The 20,774-nt window shown below is 40.6% G+C and overlaps 1 protein-coding gene across 1 annotated transcript in view; it reads left to right on the top strand.

Annotated features, from left to right (window-relative positions):
* Positions 1-18,663, top strand: part of LOC126982173 (Kv channel-interacting protein 4-like) — a 32,960-nt gene extending 14,297 nt beyond the window's left edge. Inside the window, exons 3-5 of the mRNA XM_050834007.1 lie at positions 1,986-2,059; positions 15,483-15,695; positions 18,001-18,663. Of these exons, the coding sequence (XP_050689964.1) occupies positions 1,986-2,059; positions 15,483-15,695; positions 18,001-18,174 (461 nt within the window). The 3' untranslated portion in view covers positions 18,175-18,663. The remainder of the gene's footprint in view (positions 1-1,985; positions 2,060-15,482; positions 15,696-18,000) is intronic.
* Positions 18,664-20,774: the final 2,111 nt, after the last annotated feature.

Consider the following 20,774-nt stretch of genomic DNA (forward strand, 5'->3'; position numbering starts at 1 on the left):
GACATATGCGCCGATTGTCGAGTCTTTGTATCTTTGTGGACACTCACTCCTTCCATTGAGGCAGTGTCCGGGGTTTGTGGGCTTGACGAATACTTCTGTGTTGAAGGATTGCTCTTCTTCTTCGACGCAGCCCATGAAGAAGTTTGCCAGTAATACTCCGAGGGGTGAGGCCATGGCTACTCCGTCAATCTGGCAGTACTTGTTTCCGCGTGGGCAGGTGAATGGAGCTTCTTTTGTGCAGCATTCCAGGAGATCTCGTCGGACGGCTTCGGGGATGTCGATGGGGGTGTTAGAGTTGTCATGGTATACCCGTTCGATGATGTAGTTGATGGTGCGGTTCACAGGTACGTTTGTAAAGAGCGATTCGACATCAAGGGAAGCAACTCTTCCTCTTGTGTTGCTGGTCTTCAGGATGTCGAGAAAATCTGACGATGCTTGTAGGTTGTGTGTGGAGGGTACGTAGGGGGTCAGGAGGCTGCACAGTTGTTTCGCTAGGTTGTAGGTCGGCGTCGGTATTTGGGATATGATAGGCCGGAGTTTGTTGCCTGGTTTGTGGGTCTTGACGTTCCCATAACAATAACCCATGCTGAACTCACCAGAGAGCTTTTCTAGTTTGATACTTCTGCTGGCAATGTTGTTTTTGACTATCAGTTTGTTTACTTTTTTCTTGAGGTCTTCCGTTGGGTCCCTGGTTATTCTTTTGAATTTTGTAGTTTCGTTGAGTATGTCGTCAATCTTCTGTAGGTATTCGGAAGTTTCCATGATGACGTAGGTGGCAGCTTTGTCTGCTTTCCTGATGGTGATGTTGTGGTCTGCTTTCAGTTGTTTTGCTGCGTCCCGGTGTCTTGGTTCAATTATCTTGCTGTTGTAGGGTCCTCTTGTTTTTCCCGCCTCCGCGATGACTTCTTGTTTAAACGTCGGCTCGATGGTAATTTCGCCTTTTTTCGCAAGTCTCTCCGCGTCGTCCAGTAGTACTTCACACTCGAGCCGCTTCTGGAATTTTCTTGGTTTTGACATGATATGGCAATTTAGGCCCATGTCAAGGAGTTCTTCTTGATCTGCTGTGAGTGTCTTCTCTGTTAAGTTGATGTAGCCCTTAATGGGGCGGGGATGCTTGATGTGGCCGCCATTTAGTTTCACCAGTTTCATTTGGTTAGCTCTGATGATAGAGCTTTTATGTTGGTCTATTATCTCCTTATAAAGTTTGTCTATGTTCTCTTTCAATGCGGCGTCGATGTCTGTGTTGCCCCATTGTTCTTCCAGCGCACGGTGTATAGGTCTGAGTCTTATCAAAAGAGAATAGAACACTACTAAGACAAAAAGAAAGTACATTGAAGAAAAAAATAAACGCCAACCTAGCCATCACTTTTAACAAAACATGTATCAGAGAAAATCTCCTGCCTATATATACCCTTAATATATATATATATATATATATATATATATATATATATATATATATATATATATATATATATATATATATATATATATATATATATATATATATATATATATATATATATATATATATATATATATATATATATATATATATATATATATATATATATATATATATATATATATATATATATATATATATATATATATATATATATATATATATATATATATATATATATATATATAAAGGAAGGTGTGCCGCAAAAATATTAGTGTTTCTTAGTGTGCCGTCATACTAAATAGTTTGAAAACCACTGACGTAGAGTATCATTGACCATGGTCTGATTACACGCTGAACTCGCGATCGCCAGCCATTGGAACTCAAGTGACGGGTATGGCTTGAACCTCACATCACACCAACACCCCCCCGAGAAGCGGACACAACCCCCGCCTGTGTGTGGAGAGAGAGAGAGAGAGAGAGAGAGAGAGAGAGAGAGAGAGAGAGAGAGAGAGAGAGAGAGAGAGAGAGAGAGAGAGAGAGAGAGAGACTAACATTTTCCTCTCACCTTTCCATACAGCCAGTTCCAGCAAGTACCCTCACTACGTTTTCAACAACTTGGACAAGGAGAGCACGGGCATTATCAACTTCGAGGTAGGTAAACACTTTCTCCCCCCTTCTGCATCATCCCTACCCTTGCCTCAACCCTCCTTTGGTTACCTCTCCCTCCCTCCCTCATATTTCATCGACCAGCCCTACTACGCGCCCCAGCTAATTAATCACACGAACCCTCTCAACATTAGTCCTGCAGTTTGACAAGTTCCCTTTACTCCCACACACACAACTTTTCAGATTCCCGCTCTCTTCACTACGGCAGTTCCTCCTCCTCTTTTGACTTAGACATGACACAACTCAACATTTTTCTTTTCATTCCTTTTCATTCCAGGTTTTGTTCTTACTCCTTACAGCCCAACTTTTCCTTGTCGATCTGTAAACATGTTGCCTAATTTTCCTCTTTACAAACACGCCAGTCACTTACATAATGATTTTTCTCGTCGTTTACGAATTAGTTACTTTCGTATTTATTTTCCCCAGTCCATGAATAAACATCACGGCCCTTACAACAGACACCATATCCCTCTCCTCCACCCAAATGCGGCCACCACCACCATCATATCGGAAATTAATCTATGCATCTATCTCCAATAAAATCTAGTTCCCATGGATATATACACTTTTTTTTACCATACACGTTGCGAGATGGCATATAATGCTTTCATTTTGGTGTGAAAAACACTATAGTATATAATTCATGAAATTAAGATTTTTTTATTTATTTATATTTTGTTTATTTTATTTTTATTTTTTTTATTATGTGGGTGGATGGACGAGGTGAGGGGTTTCGACACGCCGACCAGGCGGCTTTCATTTACAACAATAACCAACAGCACTCCAAAACTCCAACCATCACAACCAGAACCACCACCACTCTCACCACTAACAACACAAGAACATCCATACATCAACACCGTCATTATATAAGGCCATATTACAAATGAAATGAAATGGTCTAAGGGTTTGTGATCGTGATATGGATAGGAGTAACGTGAGCTAACCCGAGGCACGTAACGTAACCGCAGTGTTGTGTTCAGCATTCCTGTGGTGAGACTCGGCTATGAAGTCCTTTTGGGTGGGCCCGAATAGGGTATTGCCTCGCCACAGCGCTAATAAACCTACCGTTGAAAATGGAAATAGTCTCAGTTAGCCTTTTATTTAAAAAAAAAATACTTGTTCACATTGTAAATAAGTCCTTTCTCTCGACTTTGGAGCACATGATAGCGAGTCAGAGTAGCTGTCATAGCGGGTGGAGGTCATGGTGTCCTTAACCACTGTCCACTGACAACGTCAAGCACTCCTAAGTTCAGTACCAATCTATGCGATAAATAGATGAATGAAAAATATATTGAAATTAGTTTTGGTTTCTTCCATGTTATTTTTTACTAGAAATCAAAAGGCAAATGCTACTTATACCACAACTGATGTTTTCAGTAGTAACAAGCTTTAGGATTGCAGCAGGGATGAGTTTGGTTATCTTACGGCGGAAACAGATATTGATAAATCTTGGGGGGCCTTCACCACAATATTGAACAATGCCATAAGCATATGCGTACCCTATCGTAACAGACGTTCAGCTTCTAAGAAGAAACCCAAATGGTGGAATAACGAAATTCAAAATAGCCTATCTCTTAAAAAATGCGTATACAGTAGATACATATCAACTCAGAGCGAGGCTGACAAACTAGAGTTGGACAGAATTCGCCGCGAAACCAAGAAATTAATAAAACGAAGCAAGAAAAATCTTGAAGAATATATAGCGGAAACAAGTAAATCTAATCCTAAAGAATTTTTCAGCTATGTAAATAATAAAAAGTCACTCATTTGTGGTATCGGACCGCTTGCTAATGAAAATGGTAACCACACGAACGATGAAAATGAAATGGCTACAATCCTAAATAACTTTTTCGCATCCGTATTTACCGACGAAGATTGTTTATCACCTCAACCGCCGGAGGTTAGAAGGGCCGAAAAGATGTTAAGTGGCGTGCTCATCGTAGAAAGTGACATTCTACGCACAATTGAAAAGATTAAAGTAAGCAAAGCTCCTGGTCCAGACAAAATTACCCCTAGGGTCTTAAAAGAAATCAAACATCAAATTTGTAAACCGCTCTCCATCATATTCAATACATCTTTAACAGCTGGAAAAGTTCCGTCGGATTGGAAACTTGCAAATATCACACCAATTTTCAAAAAGGGGGACAAGTCTCATCCAGGAAACTATCGACCAATTAGCCTGACATCTATTGTTTGTAAGTTAATGGAGACTATCATTCGCGACAATATGGTGAAATTCTTCGAAGAAAATAATATGATAAATAATTCGCAACATGGCTTCCGTAGTAAACGTTCGTGTTTGACTAACTTACTTGATTTTTTTCATTATATTTTTGAGGTGTTCGATGAAAGCAGATCAGTAGATATCATATATCTGGATTTTCAAAAGGCATTTGATAAGGTGGCTGAGTCGTCAAAGTAACGGCCTCGTGTTCAGGAGGACGCGAGTTCAATCCCCGCCCGGTGCCACCAAGCTGGGATTTTTCAGCCGCCGCCGAGTGGCTCAAAACTACCCACATGCTGTCCAGAAGACCACCTATCAACCCGGACTCTAGTTCTAGGATCAAAGATGAGCTCTGGGAGGGCAGCATGAGCCAATGCAAGATGGCGCCACTATAAACACTCGCCTGCGCCAGAACGGGCTGGGCCGACCATCAGGACCTACCGGAAAGAAGCCTTGGACCGACCATCAGGATCCACCTGGAAGAAGCCTACCGGCGCAATAGGCTGCAATGTAAAAAAAAAAAAAAAAAAAAACGATTGCTCAGCAAACTACTGGCGCACGGTATCTCGGGAAACGTTCACAATTGGCTTGCGGACTGGCTCTCTGAGCGGAAACAGAGAGTAGTTCTAAACGGTGTAACATCTAATTGGCTCGATGTCAAAAGCGGCGTACCTCAAGGATCAGTGCTTGGCCCCATGCTCTTCTTAATTTATGTTAATGATATCGATGATGGGCTCACTTGCTAAGTATCAAAATTTTCTGATGACACAAAATTTGCTAGTAAAGTAACTGCGACACTCGACGAAGAAGCTTTACAATCAGATCTAGATCGACTTGCACGTTGGGCCAATCAATGGCAAATGAAATTTAACGTTGACAAATGTAAAGTGTTGCACATCGGAAAAAATAACAATCGCGTTCGGTACGTAATGAATGGCCAACAACTTTCTGCAGTAAGTAAAGAAAAGGATCTTGGAATCACTATATCAAGCGATTTAAAGCCCGGTCAGCATTGTTCAGAGGTAGTTAAAACTGCAAACAAATTGGTTGGCTTCATCGGACGAGTCTTTAATAATAAATCCGAAAAAGTAATATTAAAACTGTATAATTCGTTGGTTCGACCCCGTCTAGAGTACTGTGTACAGTTTTGGTCTCCCTACTACAGAAAAGACATAGAAAAGTTGGAACGGGTTCAACGAAGAGTAACAAAGATGATTCCTAGGTTGAGAAATTTGTCATATGAACAAAGGCTTAAAGAAGTAAATTTATTCAGCCTATCAAAACGAAGAATGCGAGGCGATCTGATAGAAGTGTTTAAAATGTTCAAAGGATTCAGTGATATTAATGCGGAAGATTACTTTACAATTGATCGATCAAATAGAACAAGAAGAAATCACAATTTGAAGATAAGTGGTAAAAGATTCTCGTCGCACGAAACTAAACACTTCTTCTTCAATCGAGTTGTTAATGTTTGGAACTCTCTACCCTGTGATGTCGTTGATAGTACAACAGTTACGGCCTTCAAGAATAGATTAGACAAGTGTTTTGAATCCAACCAGCAACTAAGATAATACCCATTGTCGTAATAACGTTAAGTTCTTTCGAATACCGGTGTCCTTGTCCGCTTTTATCGCCCGGTTAGTGGTAGCAGTAATGGTAGTTCTTTCCTCTTTCCTACATAAATTCCATGCAGTTTTTCCATGCTGCATGGTTCTTTTTCCTTTCCTGCCAGCTTTGGCTGGAGGGATGGGGGGTGGGGAGGAGCCTTCGCCTTTACTGTCCTTCATCTTCCACCTTTGATTAGATAGTTAGTGTAGCTTGTCACAAACAACCTCGTAAGGACCAGCAGGTCTGCTGTTATTTGTTCTTCCTTTGTGTTCCTTTGTGTTCCTTTGGTAACTATGGCAACGCCGCCAATACCTTCATGACAGAAAACGCAACAATATACGTCAGTAATTTTATGGACGACTAACACATTCTTTTTGGATAATATATTTCCTTACATTTCACTACTCAAGAGAAAAAAAACATACCTACTGCGGTGTACCTATATCAAAGTAATGAATACATAAGTACATAATGTGTACTCGGTCACGCATATATCTCTCACGCAGCTGTTGCGGCTACGTCACGCCTAGCACTCGGGAAAGTCTTCAAACATTGTTTAGGGTTCTCTTCCTTCATTGTTGTTATTAAGGGGGGATTTTACTGAGCACTTTATTGTATTTTCATGAATTACACCACAAATATGGATCAATGTAAAGACACTGATAAATGAAAATTGCAGGTGTTGTTAATATAAAGGTGGCCTTCGGGATTTCTGTCTTTCTCGATCGAAAAACTGCGACACATGTACCACCAAAACACGATTTACAGGTCCGAAACCCGTCGGTTTCCTTTTAAAATCAAACCGACAGTATCACCACATCCCCACTCGCCCACATATCAGCTCGTTCAGTAATCACCCATTGTCCAATATATTCATTTTCACCATTATCACCAGAAAAACACTCACCCCTCGACGGCCACAACAAACACCACCGTCACCAAACTATTCCACAACCATTACTAACACAATCATTGTCATCACTACTACTGCCGTCACCTCAGTCGTAGATACTATTATAGTTAGAACGCCTAGCATTGAATCCGCGGACAAGGTTCGATCCTGGCTCGAAAGTCGTCACCTAGCGTAGTGAACGCACCAGATGGCTCATCTATTCGGGGTGGTCGGTAAATGAATACCCGGAGAAAAGTGGTAGCCTAGATGCCACACAGGCCTTGTATCCTTGGGTAATGAGGTCCTTATCCACAAGGTCAAGGGCCAGTGAAACGGTGTTGAGCACCGAGTCGACAAGCAATTTTTACTATCACACCTAACACCAGAATCATTACCCCCACAAGCAACACTATCACCACAGTAACTTTCCCCATGTGATCATCAACCTCTCTCTCTCTCTCTCTCTCTCTCTCTCTCTCTCTCTCTCTCTCTCTCTCTCTCTCTCTCTCTCTCTTAAAAATAAATTACGCAGCAGAATACATTCGTCTCCTTTTGCGAGAAGCGACACAACATTAATAAAAGTTCACCTTGGTTTAACAGCGAAATCAAACGTTAGGTTAAAGAAAAAAAATTGTAATATAGGCTAAAAAAAAAAGTGCAACACATGACCGAAGATATTAGACTATCATGAAGCCAGCCGACGAGTGAAAGACAAGCATGTCAGGCAAAGCTGCCAACTGTGTAACTACTCCGGTCTGTTTTCAATTACATATACAACAGAAAGGAGATAAAAAATAGGACTGGACCCTTAACTGACGGCAACAGGGAACTACTATGTATTTCAAGGCCAGCGACATATCGTTTTATTGCAATAGCATCTAAACTAGGTTTCTGACTGACACGGCATTAAAACACATTGTGTTTCATACATCGACGTAATTAGGAAAAATATAACTAAGTATCTACTCTGCTTCATTAGGGTAGTTGTCTTAGAGACATACCAGCAAAATCTGATAGAGGCGAGTCATTAAAAAGGCAAATGGCAACTGGGGCACTGGGAGCGGGCTGCTGAGGTGTGTCTTTAAGAAGAGATTTTCTATTCTCTTTTTCCTATTATTCTCTCGGTCCTACACGTCCTCTGCGTGTATCGAAACACACGAGAAATTAATCACAACAAGGAGAGGGTATTCCCCGGCTGCCTATGATTGAACCCGCGACCAGCGTGACGGGAGAGCCACTCCTTACCGAGTCGGCCAAAGAGGTACCCCACTGGCTAAGTGGGTTATGGGAGGCTCGTTCATCAGGCCGTCGCCGCACTACACGGCTTTCCCCCCTATGTAGATTAATATCTGTGTGTTGAGTCCTTTAGACAGTGACCCATTTTGGTGCACAATTTCACAATGTCCCCGTAGAGACATACCTCCAACACTTCCCATTTTCTATTACCCTCGGAAAGCATGGGCCATCCTACCTGTTACCCCTTCGGAGAAACTCAACAGAACTGCAGAATAGGATGCCCACCGTATGCCACCAGTTTAATGACGAGATTTTCTATTCTTTTTTTTTTCTATTACTCTCTCAGTCCCACACGTCCTCTGCGTGTATCGAAACACACGAGAAATTTATCAAGATCAGGGAGAGGGTATTCCCCGGCTGCCTGGGATTGAACCCGCAACCAGCGTGACGGGAGAGCCACTCCTTACCGAGTCGGCCAAAGAGGTACCCCACTGGCTAATTGGGTTATGGGAGGCTCGTTCATCAGGCCGTCGCCGCACTACATGTCTACCATGACGTATGGCCGTGACGTGTACTCTTGCCACGCCCACCAATCATTGACTACTATTATAAATAACGTAAAACGTGTACTGAAATATATTGCTCTGTGATGGAGTTTAAGGATACTGAACCGTGCTTGTATAGGAATTAATTCATATTCGACCTCAGTTGAGGCAATTACCCTAATACAATTAATTAACAGGGCACCGTACCCCTGCCACCTGAGCATCGACTGGCCTTTGGGGTTGGATGGTAGTCGGAGTTGTGAGCGATCGTTGCCTGGTGCACGTGTTACACTCCTGTTTACTGTATGGGTACTGACTTTGCCAAGCATGGTCATATCGCTCTGTTATTGTAACAATGCTCAGCTACTATGTGCTGCAATTAATGTACAATGCAATAACTGTTCATAATGAATTATGAGCATCCCATCAACTCCATCCATTCCTCAGTCAGGCGACTTCATAGCGCATGTATATGCTCCTCCAAGAATCCGCATAATCCAAGAAAATGTCTATTATAAATGCAGCAGGTTTCATTATCCCAATAGTATCATAACTACCCTAAAACGACAATATATATATATATATATATATATATATATATATATATATATATATATATATATATATATATATATATATATATATATATATATATATATATATATATATATATATATATATATATATATATATATATATATATATATATATATATATACCATTATGACATAACATTATAAGATACTATGCCTAGGTAAATCAATGGCCGGGTAGCAGGGTACAGTTTCCTCTTAATTAATTGTATTAGGGTAATAGCCTCAACTGAGGTCGAATATGAATTCATTCCTACACAAGCACGGTTCAGTATCCTTAAACTCCATCACAGAGCGATATATTTGAGTACACGTTTTACATTATTTAGTAGTCAATGATTGGTGGGCGTGGCAAGAGTACACGTCACGGCCATACGTCATGGTAGACACATCTCAGCAGCCCGCTCCCAGTGCCCCAGTTGCCATTTGCCTTTTTGATGACTCGCCTTTCTATCAGATTTTGCTGGCATGTCTCTAAGACAACTACCCTAATGAAGCAGAGTAGATACTTGGTTATATTTTTCCTAACTACGTCGGTGTCAGAAACCTAGTTTAGACGCTATTGCAATAAAACGATATGTCGCGGGCCTTGAAATACATAGTAGTAACTGAAAGCCAGCACATTACAAACTTGTTAAACATTATGCGCGCCCAACATCTCCACACAAGACGTGGATTCAGTGAGTTTCTTACCCTGTAGGAGGCTGTGTTTTCTGGGATGGAGGTGTTGCCCTATCCTTCAGCCTATTCATACATGAGCATCTATCTAGTTTCTTCCATGAATAAGACTTGCAGTCGGCAAGAGCACATGCATGTGTAGGCATGTTCTTCGCATTAGCATTTCACATTCGAAATCCCCGCACTAAGTTACGATGTTTTCGAATGTCTGGAAGCAGCCCACGCCATGTTTCGGGTATCAGATTTATCAAATAAGCATGTTTTTACTACACAAGACAGGTGATGCCCCTTATTCTGACTTTCGTGAGCATTCAAATTTATCTATTTACGTATATTTCATGTAGGCGTAACTTACAATATTGCTTTCAATTTTACTAGTGACAGATTTTGTGAGTGTTTATTATACTACAATTTCACTCAATTATGTGAAATAGAAACCGTAGAATTATGAATGAATACAAAGATAAGCCCATACTTTAACTCTAGAATGTTTCGTGGGGCATATATAAATAAACAAAAAAAATCAAAATAGGTCAATGTTTAGGCCGTCTACCCTCGTTTGAGACAGAAACAGTCCCCGCACCCCCTTGTGGTGATATGTTGTGCGTCAAAATCTTACCATTGCCACTACCACCATCATCAGCAACGACGTTAGTATTACTGATAATCCCATTCATACCGTGCCCAATTTTGTAATAACTTCTAATGAAGTTCTTAATGCTCTCCAATCCCTTAAAATATATAAAAGTCCATGACCAGACAATATACATACCATATAGAAACGAATACCGAAATATATACTCTCCCATCTCACATCCTTATTTAATATGTCCTTTGGACAAAGCATCGTCACTTCGGATTGGAAAATGGCTAATGTAACACCGATTTTTAAGAAAGTAGACAAAAATGTACCGAGCAATTATTGGCCCATTAGTCTAACATCAGTAGTAGGTAAGCTACTCGAGAGCATAATTAGACAAAACTGAGTTACCTTAAAAGCCACTCATCAATTAAGGATCCACAATATGGCTTCCGTAACAAGAGATCATGCTTATCAAACCTACTGACCTTTTATAATAACCTCTTCTCAGACTATGACGTAACCAAATCACGGGACGTAGTCTATCTTGATTTTCAAAAAGGGTTTGATAATGTTCCACACCATAAATTATTTAATAAAATTGAGCAATTACTAAAGGTTTCAGGGGCCGTGTTCCCCTGTTTTTCGCAAATAAAACTTTAACAAAGCGTCGGACAAGGATGTTATTTTGGCAGTGGATGTTTGAGACCCCGACCTAATGGGCAAAAATATGATTTGGTGTCACATGTGGATAATGAAGCACTTATAAGAGTAAATTTAGGGTAAACTTGGCTAAAAGTTAAAGGCACTGTGAGCGAGGCTAGCCCCGCCAACGACAAAGGTGTTGTTGGGTAGTTGGGTGGGGATGATTGTGTGAGGAAGGAAAGGTTGGGTATGGGGGAGGTTGGTGAACCAACAAGGGATGAAACCAGAAACTACTGCTCGCTTACATACATGCAGCATGTACTACCAATAGTCACATTTTCCATGTAAAGGATAAGTAATTTCCTTCGAGTAAAACTGTTTCTCCCCAACTGATAGTCCATATAAGGAACATCCATATTTACAGTAGATTAAATATTGCTACGGTGTGTGTGTGTGTGTGTGTGTGTGTGTGTGTGTGTGTGTGTGTGTGTGTGTGTGTGTGTGTGAAGCAGTAAGACATAATTGCTGATTGGATGGATGATTACTCATACGTCAGAGCTAAACGTCACATCGACGTCACGAGAAGATGAGCGGGGCGGGGTTAGCCTCGCTCACAGTGCCTTTAACTTTCAGCCAAGTTTACCCTAAATTTACTCTTATAAGTGCTTCATTATCCACATGTGACACCAAATCATATTTTTGCCCACTAGGTCGGGGTCTCAAACATCCACTGCCAAAATAACATCCTTGTCCGACGCTTTGTTAAAGTTTTATTTGCGAAAAACAGGGGAACACGGCCCCTGAAACCGTTAGTAGGTATTGAATTTGAAGTACACCAAAGGATCGCAAATTGGTTGAACAATAGACAGCAAAGAGTGGTGATTGAAGGAGTTCACTCAAAGTGGGAGCCTGTCACTATAATAATGGTTTCCCGCAAGACTCAATTTTCTGCCCAGTGCTCTTTATAATTTCTATCAACGACGTTGACGTTGGACTTGATTATCTTAATAGTAAATTTGCTAACGACACAATGATTGGTAATTCGGGCCTCTAAGACGAAGACAGACAAAGACTCCAAGAAGATTTGCATAAAATTTCATCTTAGTCTGATAGATGGGAGGTGCCCTTTAATTTTGATTAGTGCCAGGTTCTTCAAGTTGGAAAAAGATAACGTTCGATTACGAAATGTGCGACGTTAAACTCAAAAGCGTTCAGTGTGCCAAGGACCTTGGTGTCAAAATCGCGTCAAACATTAAATTCTCACAGCAATGCATCGGCGCAGCAAGTAAAGCGAAGAGAATGCTGGGCTTCATTAAAAGAAACATCTCATTCAAGAATAAAGATTTAATACTTCCAATGTATGGTAGTTTAGTCAGACCCCACTTGGAGTATGCGGTACAGTATTGGCCTCCTCACCATGCGAAGGACTTGCTAAATTAGAAGGTGTTTAAGTAGAGCAACAACGATAATCCCATTGCGCAATAAACCTTGCGATGGCAGGCTCTAATCTCATAAGCTGCTCGTTCTTGAGAAACTCGCCTCCGAGGAAAACTGATCGAATGTTTCAAAATACTGAACTGTCTTCGAATGTGAACAAATCCAAGTTGTTTATGATCGACGACACGTTTCGAACGAGAAAAAATGGCACAAAACTTAAGTGTCAACAAATAAATTCAGACCACCCTTTTATCTTCACCAACATTGTAGTACAAGAATGTAATAAGTTCCTACCTTCAGTGGTCGAGTACAGTACGATTAACTCATTTAAAAATAAGCTCGACGAACATTTCCTTCAGTTTAATATTTACTAAATTAGAAATGCATATTCTTGGTGGCATTTGATTTCATTTAATTTCACTTGCGGTAGGTTTAAGGACAGACCACCTAGTCCTGTGGTCTGAATATCTTTGTAAATCTCTCTCTCTCTCTCTCTCTCTCTCTCTCTCTCTCTCTCTCTCTCTCTCTCTCTCTCTCTCTCTCTCTCTCTCTCTCTCTCTCTCTCTCTCTCTCTCTCTCTCTCTCTCTCTCTCTTCTCTTCTCTTCTCTTCTTCTTCTCTCTCTCTCTCTCTCTCTCTCTCTCTCTCTCTCTCTCTCTCTCTCTCTCTCTCTCTCTCTCTCTCTCTCTCTCTCTCTCTCTCATTTTGCTGCATAAATTAAGTATATATGGCATACGTGGAAAAGCTCATAATTTTTTAAAAAGCTATTTGTCCTCCACAACACAATTTACAGTATACAATAACAAATCTTCTTCCTACAGTACGGTCAGGTTCGGTGTTCCACAAGGGTCTATTCTGGGACCAATTCTCTTTTTAATATATGTCAATGATATAATATACACAAGTACTAAATTATTTTTTTTGTTGTTTGCAGATGATACCACAATATATGTACAGGGTCACAACATTAAAGATATTATTGCAATTCTAAATAAAGAACTAATAAATGTATCAAATTGGATTACTGCTAATAAATTAACACTAAATATTTCAAAGACATTCTATATGCTATCTAGTTCCATACATTCAATTCAAGACAATATTGATGCACAATTAAATAATAAATCATTGAGTCGAGTCAACAACATAAAATTCCTAGGTGTAACAATTGACGAAAACCTAACGTGGAAAGCTCACCTACAGCAAATTAGTATTAGAATATCTCAAGTCACAGGTGTAATATATAGAATTAGAAATAATGTAACTAAAGATTCCCTAAAACTAGTATATTATTCTACTGTATATCCAGTCTTATTGTATTGTTCAGCAGTTTGGGGAGGAGCATTCAAAACACTTATAGACCAACTATTTGTTGCACAAAAAAAAGTTATTAGGGTAATGTCATATAAATCAAAATATGAACATACCAACCCTCTCTTTTGTGACTACAAGCTTCTCAAATTACCAGATCTTATATTACTTCAGACTTGTTTCTTTGTGTTCAAAGCATTACATGTGTATCCCACCAACATATTCCAGCCACTGTCTCATAACATCAACACAAGACGACCACATGACCTAAGAGTACCGTACTGTCGCACTGTCCAGGCTCAGCGCAGTGTGAGAGTGCGGGGCGTCACACACTGGAACAACCTCCCACAGGATATCAAATCACTCACTTCTATTAATACATTTAAAGGCAAAATTAAATCATTTTTATCGCAAAGTTATGAACAATAATCAGACATGTTAATATTATTATTACTATTATTATTTTTTTTTTTCTACTATTATTATTTACAATACTATATATACATGTATGTATGTATATGTATGTGTGTGTGTATGTGAATGTATATGTGTGTATGTATATGTGTGTGTATATATGTATATGTGTATGTATGTATGTATGTATATGTGTATGTGTATGTGTGTGTTTATGTATGCATATGTGTGTGTATGTATATGTATATGTATGTATGTGTGTATGTATGTGTATATATGTATGTGTGTGTGTATGTATTTGTGTATGTATGTGTGTGTATGTATGTACATATGTATATATATGGATGCGTATGAATGTGTGTATGTGTATATGTATATGTATGTGTATATGTGTATGTATGTATGTATGTATATATGTTTGTATGTATGTCCATATGTATGTATATGGTGTGTATGTGTATTGTTTGTATGAACGTATATGTGTATTTCTTTATGTATGTATTTGTATATGTATGCTAGGCTGCATGTATGTGTGTATGTATGTATATGTATGTGTATATGTATGTATGTATCAATGTATGTGATTATGTATGTACATATGTGGGTCTGCATGTACATGTATTTGTGTGAGTTGGCAATAAACTAAAATGTGCAGTATTTATGTCTTATACATGATAGATACTGTCTTCAACTAGGCCAAAACATTTGCATGTCTTATATTTTTCTTTGTTCATTAAAACTGGTCCATACAAAAGCTTCTTGCTTAATAGACCTGGGCTGTACTATTACTGTTTATGTTTATAACATATTATATTATATCAATGGCCAATAAAGATATCAATATCAATATCAATATCTCTCTCTCTCTCTCTCTCTCTCTCTCTCTCTCTCTCTCTCTCTCTCTCTCTCTCTCTCTCTCTCTCTCTCTCTCTCTCTCTCTCTCTCTCTCTCTCTCTCTCTCTCTCTCTCTCTCTCTCTCTCTCTCTCTCTCTCTCTCTCTCTCTCTCTCTCTCTCTCTCTCTCTCTCTCTCTCTCTCTCTCTCTCTCTCTCTCGACATGCATAATCATGGACCACACTACCACCACTTTCTTCCAAGCAGGATATGATCAAGCTTCTCACGTGCATCATCAGCCTCTACACCACCATTCTTCCTCTCCCTGGCAGGATTACGATAAAGCTTCTTCCACACAATATCATTACCCTTACCACCACCACCCCTCTCACCCTTCTCCTCCCCGACAGGACATGATCAAACTCCTCTCCCGCCTCTCCCGCGGCTCACTGGACGACCGCCTCAAGTGGATCTTTTCCCTCTACGACCTGAACGGCGACGGTTGCATCACGCGGCAGGAGATGACGGACGTGGTGCAGGCGGTGTATGATCTGATGGGCAAACATACCGACACCCCTGTGGACGAACAGACGGTGGGACAGAAGGTGGAGACGCTCTTCACGGTAAGAATAACACAAGCTTCAGATGATTATTAAAGTCATCTCCAAAGTAGGAACGACACGATTTTTCAGTATAATTGACAGTGTATGGACCAAAAATTGAAGACTTTTCAAGTTAAGATCAAAACTCAGTCTTTAAAGAATTGCAATATCCATGATTAGAACGACGAGCGGTCCATGCGGTAAAATATACTCTCGGTCCATATCTCGGAGACCCTCTTCACGGTAAGCACAACACGGTCAACACAACCTTCGCGTCAACATGGGCGATTTGCTAAATAAGTGTAGTAACATGTAAAAATATATGAAAAATGTTTTTGTAGTAGTAGATTTTCCATGCCGTATTCTGTCAGTGAATTGCGATGTGACAAAGAATGGAGTGACTTTTTAAATAATTGACTAGCTGGTTTCCTGACCGGTCGGTTGAGTGGTAGGATCACTCTGTCTTTTCATCACCATCTACGTACTATCCTTGTTCTTGAAACTAGCAGGTTGGTAAGGTTGCAGCTGATTAAACTGGCTGCACCGCTCTCTCGCAGACACTCATGTCGGACCACATCTTGCATGCTCGAGTGAGACATGTTTCTTTATGATATGCCATAGCTCACCTCATATTTTAAAAACTCGACAAAACAAAAAAGATTGTGGTATTTCGATGAGTTGAACTGTGAAGATGTTAAAAAATGTTTATAACATGTTTTACTTATGCTCACTGTTTTCAACAGTTGTTAATTGACTGCAGAAATATATTATACCGCTACGTAGGAAAATCTCTCTTGAACACAAAAGTGTGATCAAAATGCAGATAAAGCTCCACATATTGAAAACACAGAGTTATTTATAGCAACATGTCACTCGCCGTAACCATCACGGCGCGCACGACACTCGGCGTGTGGTGGCAGACTGAAGTTTAGACACTAAACAACTGCTGATCTCCCGCTCTGTTGGTGTGCTGGTGGCACATTTCCTTTTCGCAGATTATCAGAATATCACATGTAAGTGGTATTGTCTGTAATATGTATTTTCGTGCTTTAGAACACTTTCTTTAAGGAAATCAATGCTCCGTTTTGGTTATTTGCAGCGATACTTTCAGACATAAAAGGTGTTCAAGAGGATAGAATACTTAGTGTGTCCTTATTTATTTACAAAGAAGGAAAAAAACAAAGTCAGAGTTTCATCATAAGATTCATCATCATAGCAAAATACGCGAATAATGTCAAATACTAAATAAAAACGAGTAATGATAAAGATGTACATAGTATTTCAAATGTTATGTAGCAATAACTGTAGCCTGCTCCTGTATATATCTTCCTTTATTCCATCTGATTTTACTCAGAAGATAATGGCGTGTTACATACATTCAACGTCAGTTTCCTCATCATCAATACTTATACAACAAAACTTTCTAATCAGCAGTTGTTTAGTGCCTAATTTCACTCTGCCTCGACACGCCTTGTATCGCGCGCGCCGTGATGGTTGTGTCGAGTGACATGTTGCTATAAATAACTCTGTGTTTTCAATGCGTGGTGCTTTATCTGCATTCTGATCAGACTGTCGTGTTCACAAGAGATTTTCCTACGTAACATAATAATATACTTCTGCAGTTAATGAGCAACTGTTGAAAACAGCGGGCATAAGTAAACCATGTTTTAAACTTTTTTTTAACATCTTCACAGTTCAACTCATCGTAATACCATTTTTTTTGTTTTGTTTTGTCGAGTTTTTACAATACATCTTGATTCTAATGTCACTGCTGAGTCTGATGGCGTCAACCAAAACTGGCTATCTCGTGTATGAGGCGAGCTATGGCATATAATATAAAAACATCTCACTCGAGCATACAAGATTTTATTTTTTTTTTTACGTCGTTGCCTGTTGCGCCTGGTGGGGCCTGATGGTCGGCCCAAAGCTTCTTTCAGGTGGGGCCTGATGGTCGGCCCAGCCCGTTCTGGCGCAGGCGAGTGTTCATAGTGGCGCCATCTTGCATATGGTCCGACATTAGTGTCTGCGAGAGAACGGTGCAGCCAATCAGCTGCAACTTTACCAACCTGCCTAGGCGCCAGGAATCTTAATAATTGCTTAAAAGTAAACTTGGTATTTTATAACCATCTTTTCCGGAATTCCCGATCGTTGTATTATCTGAAATTCTCTCTCTCTCTCTCTCTCTCTCTCTCTCTCTCTCTCTCTCTCTCTCTCTCTCTCTCTCTCTCTCTCTCTCTCTCTCTCTCTCTCTCTCTCTCTCTCTCTCTCTCTCTCTCTCTCTCTCTGAAAAGTTATTCAGCGCCCCTCTTCCCCCTCCCCCTCTCAGACACTGGACCTCAACAAGGACGGAGTCATCACGCTAGATGAGTTCACGGAAGCGTGTGGACGGGACGGCACCATCGCCTACAACATCGAGGCTATGCTGCAGTGTGACGTCACGGCTCTCAATCCCGCTGACGCCGCCCCTTCAGACACCGACTCCAGGGGCATCAGCAGGTGACGCCACTACTCGCCTCGGAGGGAGCGGAACTCCTGCTTCGTCAGGGCAACGTCATGAATTCATTATTAGTACTGTTATCCCTTAGGAGTCGATAGAGTACGCACCTATTTGAGTGCTGGAAGGCGCAGAAGCAGTTGTGACTACAGACCTGTCGAGCCTCGACTAAGGATTCTGTGTTTAGACTTCTTGGCCTCGACTAGGCGTCATTTAGTGAGGAAAATAGTGTTCTCCAATAACCCTTACAGAGCTAATGACCTCCGCTGCTGAGTCCTTTAGTTTCCAACTCTAATAACCAGGCGATCAGAGTAGGAGAGTAAGCTCGTGGCAGCTTGTTCGTTTTCTCAGTCTGCCTTGGCTGGGCAATGTGAGGATGGTCACGCCTGACCTGTACCAGCTGTGGGGTGTGTAGTGGCTAGCGGCTCTCCCAGGGCTGGTTATCGTTTGTTGACTTATTAAAAGCCCCGGAGGCCAGGAAGGAACGAGCAAGGGACGCGGTATAATTGTGGGTGGGTGGAGGAGGGGAGGGATGGAACGGGGGCGCCCAAGAAGACATACATATACAATAATATGCAAAGTAATAATCGCCAACAGTTTTGGCATCATAACTCTGCTTATATTGGGAAACTTTGAGATGATTTACTTTGTGTACTTTAAATCACAGCATTAAGGCTTGACCGTCACCAATGAGGCAACGAAGAGTAGCGTACAGATCATATTTATCGCACACCTTTTAAGCCTGTGTCGCGTAAGAAGGGGAACAATTATAACCCTTCGACTGAGTATATCTTCAACGTAAATCCACAATGAAAGGAGTGTTGCTGAGAGCTATCTAGGTGTGTGCAACAATAAAAAAAGGAAAAGAAACGCATTTAGCTTATTAATCCAGTAGCTAATCGTATGATCGGGATGTTGGCTGCGCTGCAAAAGTGTTCTGTTGTCGAGTGAGATAGACATGCATGAGGCCAGGAGGGTGTTAAGGGCACACTGAGAAGCGTGCACAATGATACCTGAAGACTGTTGTCAGTTCGAGAGGAGCACCTCACCCTCGCAGTTAGTTAACAGGAACTAATGAAATCATATTTTTTTCCTGATTCTAACTTAGTGTCGTGTGAGAGATAGCCACGTCTCATCTTGAGCGTGCCACTAATAATGAAATGCCCGTCACACTAGACAAAGGCAAGACCAACTGTCATTGAACCTCGCTGTTGGTCACATTTAGCCTGCATGTCGTTCATTGTCACTCAAGACAGACGATGCAGTGCAGCATTTGGTGTTCCTTCCTTGAGACTTTATGGCAGCGTCGAGAGCCTGGCCGCCTCGGACCCCAAAAAAGGCCATTACCAGATAATCAAAATAGGGGAAAGATTTTTACCCCAGCCTTGGAACGTCCGACGCCCAGCGCCTGCGCATTCGCCCACCACTGCTGCAGCCGACGCAGTCTGAATAGACTTATTTAGATTTATATATGATATATATACGTATATACAAAATAATTTCGCAAAGTATTTTTTACATAGAAATAGGTTTATATATGACAGTTTGTTATCTAGGTAGACGGAAACTATATCAGGTTTATATAAATATATCAATTTAACCGAGGTGAACATGACTCATTCCGAAGAACTCACTTTTTTTTCAGCAAACTGTAACTCATTTGTCGCCACACTGTTTAAGAACAAGAAAATTACATTTGATAAACAATACAATTTAAACCTCCTGGAGAAGTCAGTTGCCCTAAAGAAGCATGGTACAAAAATCAAATAATTACTGTGATAAAACGTTTCTCATAAACAATCCCGCCACATCAGTCCATCAAATCCCAAAACTTTTAACACTGACAATAGCTGGTAAAAGTATATACGTATGTTCTGCTTTTGTCAAGCATAACCATCAAAATACCAAAGTGATATACTAAACTTCCTCGATGTATATCAAACCAACTAGATATATTTTTGCTGAAATTTTATTATTATGTCCACTACCTACCTTGAGCAGATAAGACAGTAAATGCGACTGCCTGACCCTCACCAAGCAAATCAAACAGAGCTAAATGTGAAGCAAACTATGCCCTTTTCTATCGGAGTGCACGTCACACATTTGAGCTGTCAATCTAACGAACACACAGTTTTACGTACAATATCATCAACCTTTGCACGGCACCTATACAGGAGGGCTCAAGCTGACGGTCCCCAAGCGCTGGTTATAGAAGTTACATCAAACGAGTCCAGTCGAGTAGAGTTGAGACACAGCGAGTCGTGAGTCCTGGCTCGTTTTGTATAGAGAGAAAATAAATCGTTCACACCGTAAGAGTCAAGACAGGCAGATTCGACTGACGTGTACGGCTTGCGTATACAAAACGATGTCCTTCTGACTAGCGGGTCGCATAGCTACTAAAGTGAGGTCTGGATGTGAATTTATGGAAGCGCAGCCTTAGTAATTTTGACCTACCAACATATTTTCTCTCGCGAGTCAGAGTTCAGTTCTGTGGCACGAGTCAAATAATGACATCTTATTTAGAATGGAAAAATAGGACCATCCACTTCATCTTTAACGTAGGCGATCTTCTCTCTCTCTCTCTCTCTCTCTCTCTCTCTCTCTCT

Source organism: Eriocheir sinensis, chromosome 4 (assembly GCF_024679095.1).
Source record: "Eriocheir sinensis breed Jianghai 21 chromosome 4, ASM2467909v1, whole genome shotgun sequence".
In the NCBI taxonomy this organism is placed as follows: Eukaryota; Metazoa; Arthropoda; class Malacostraca; order Decapoda; family Varunidae; genus Eriocheir; species Eriocheir sinensis.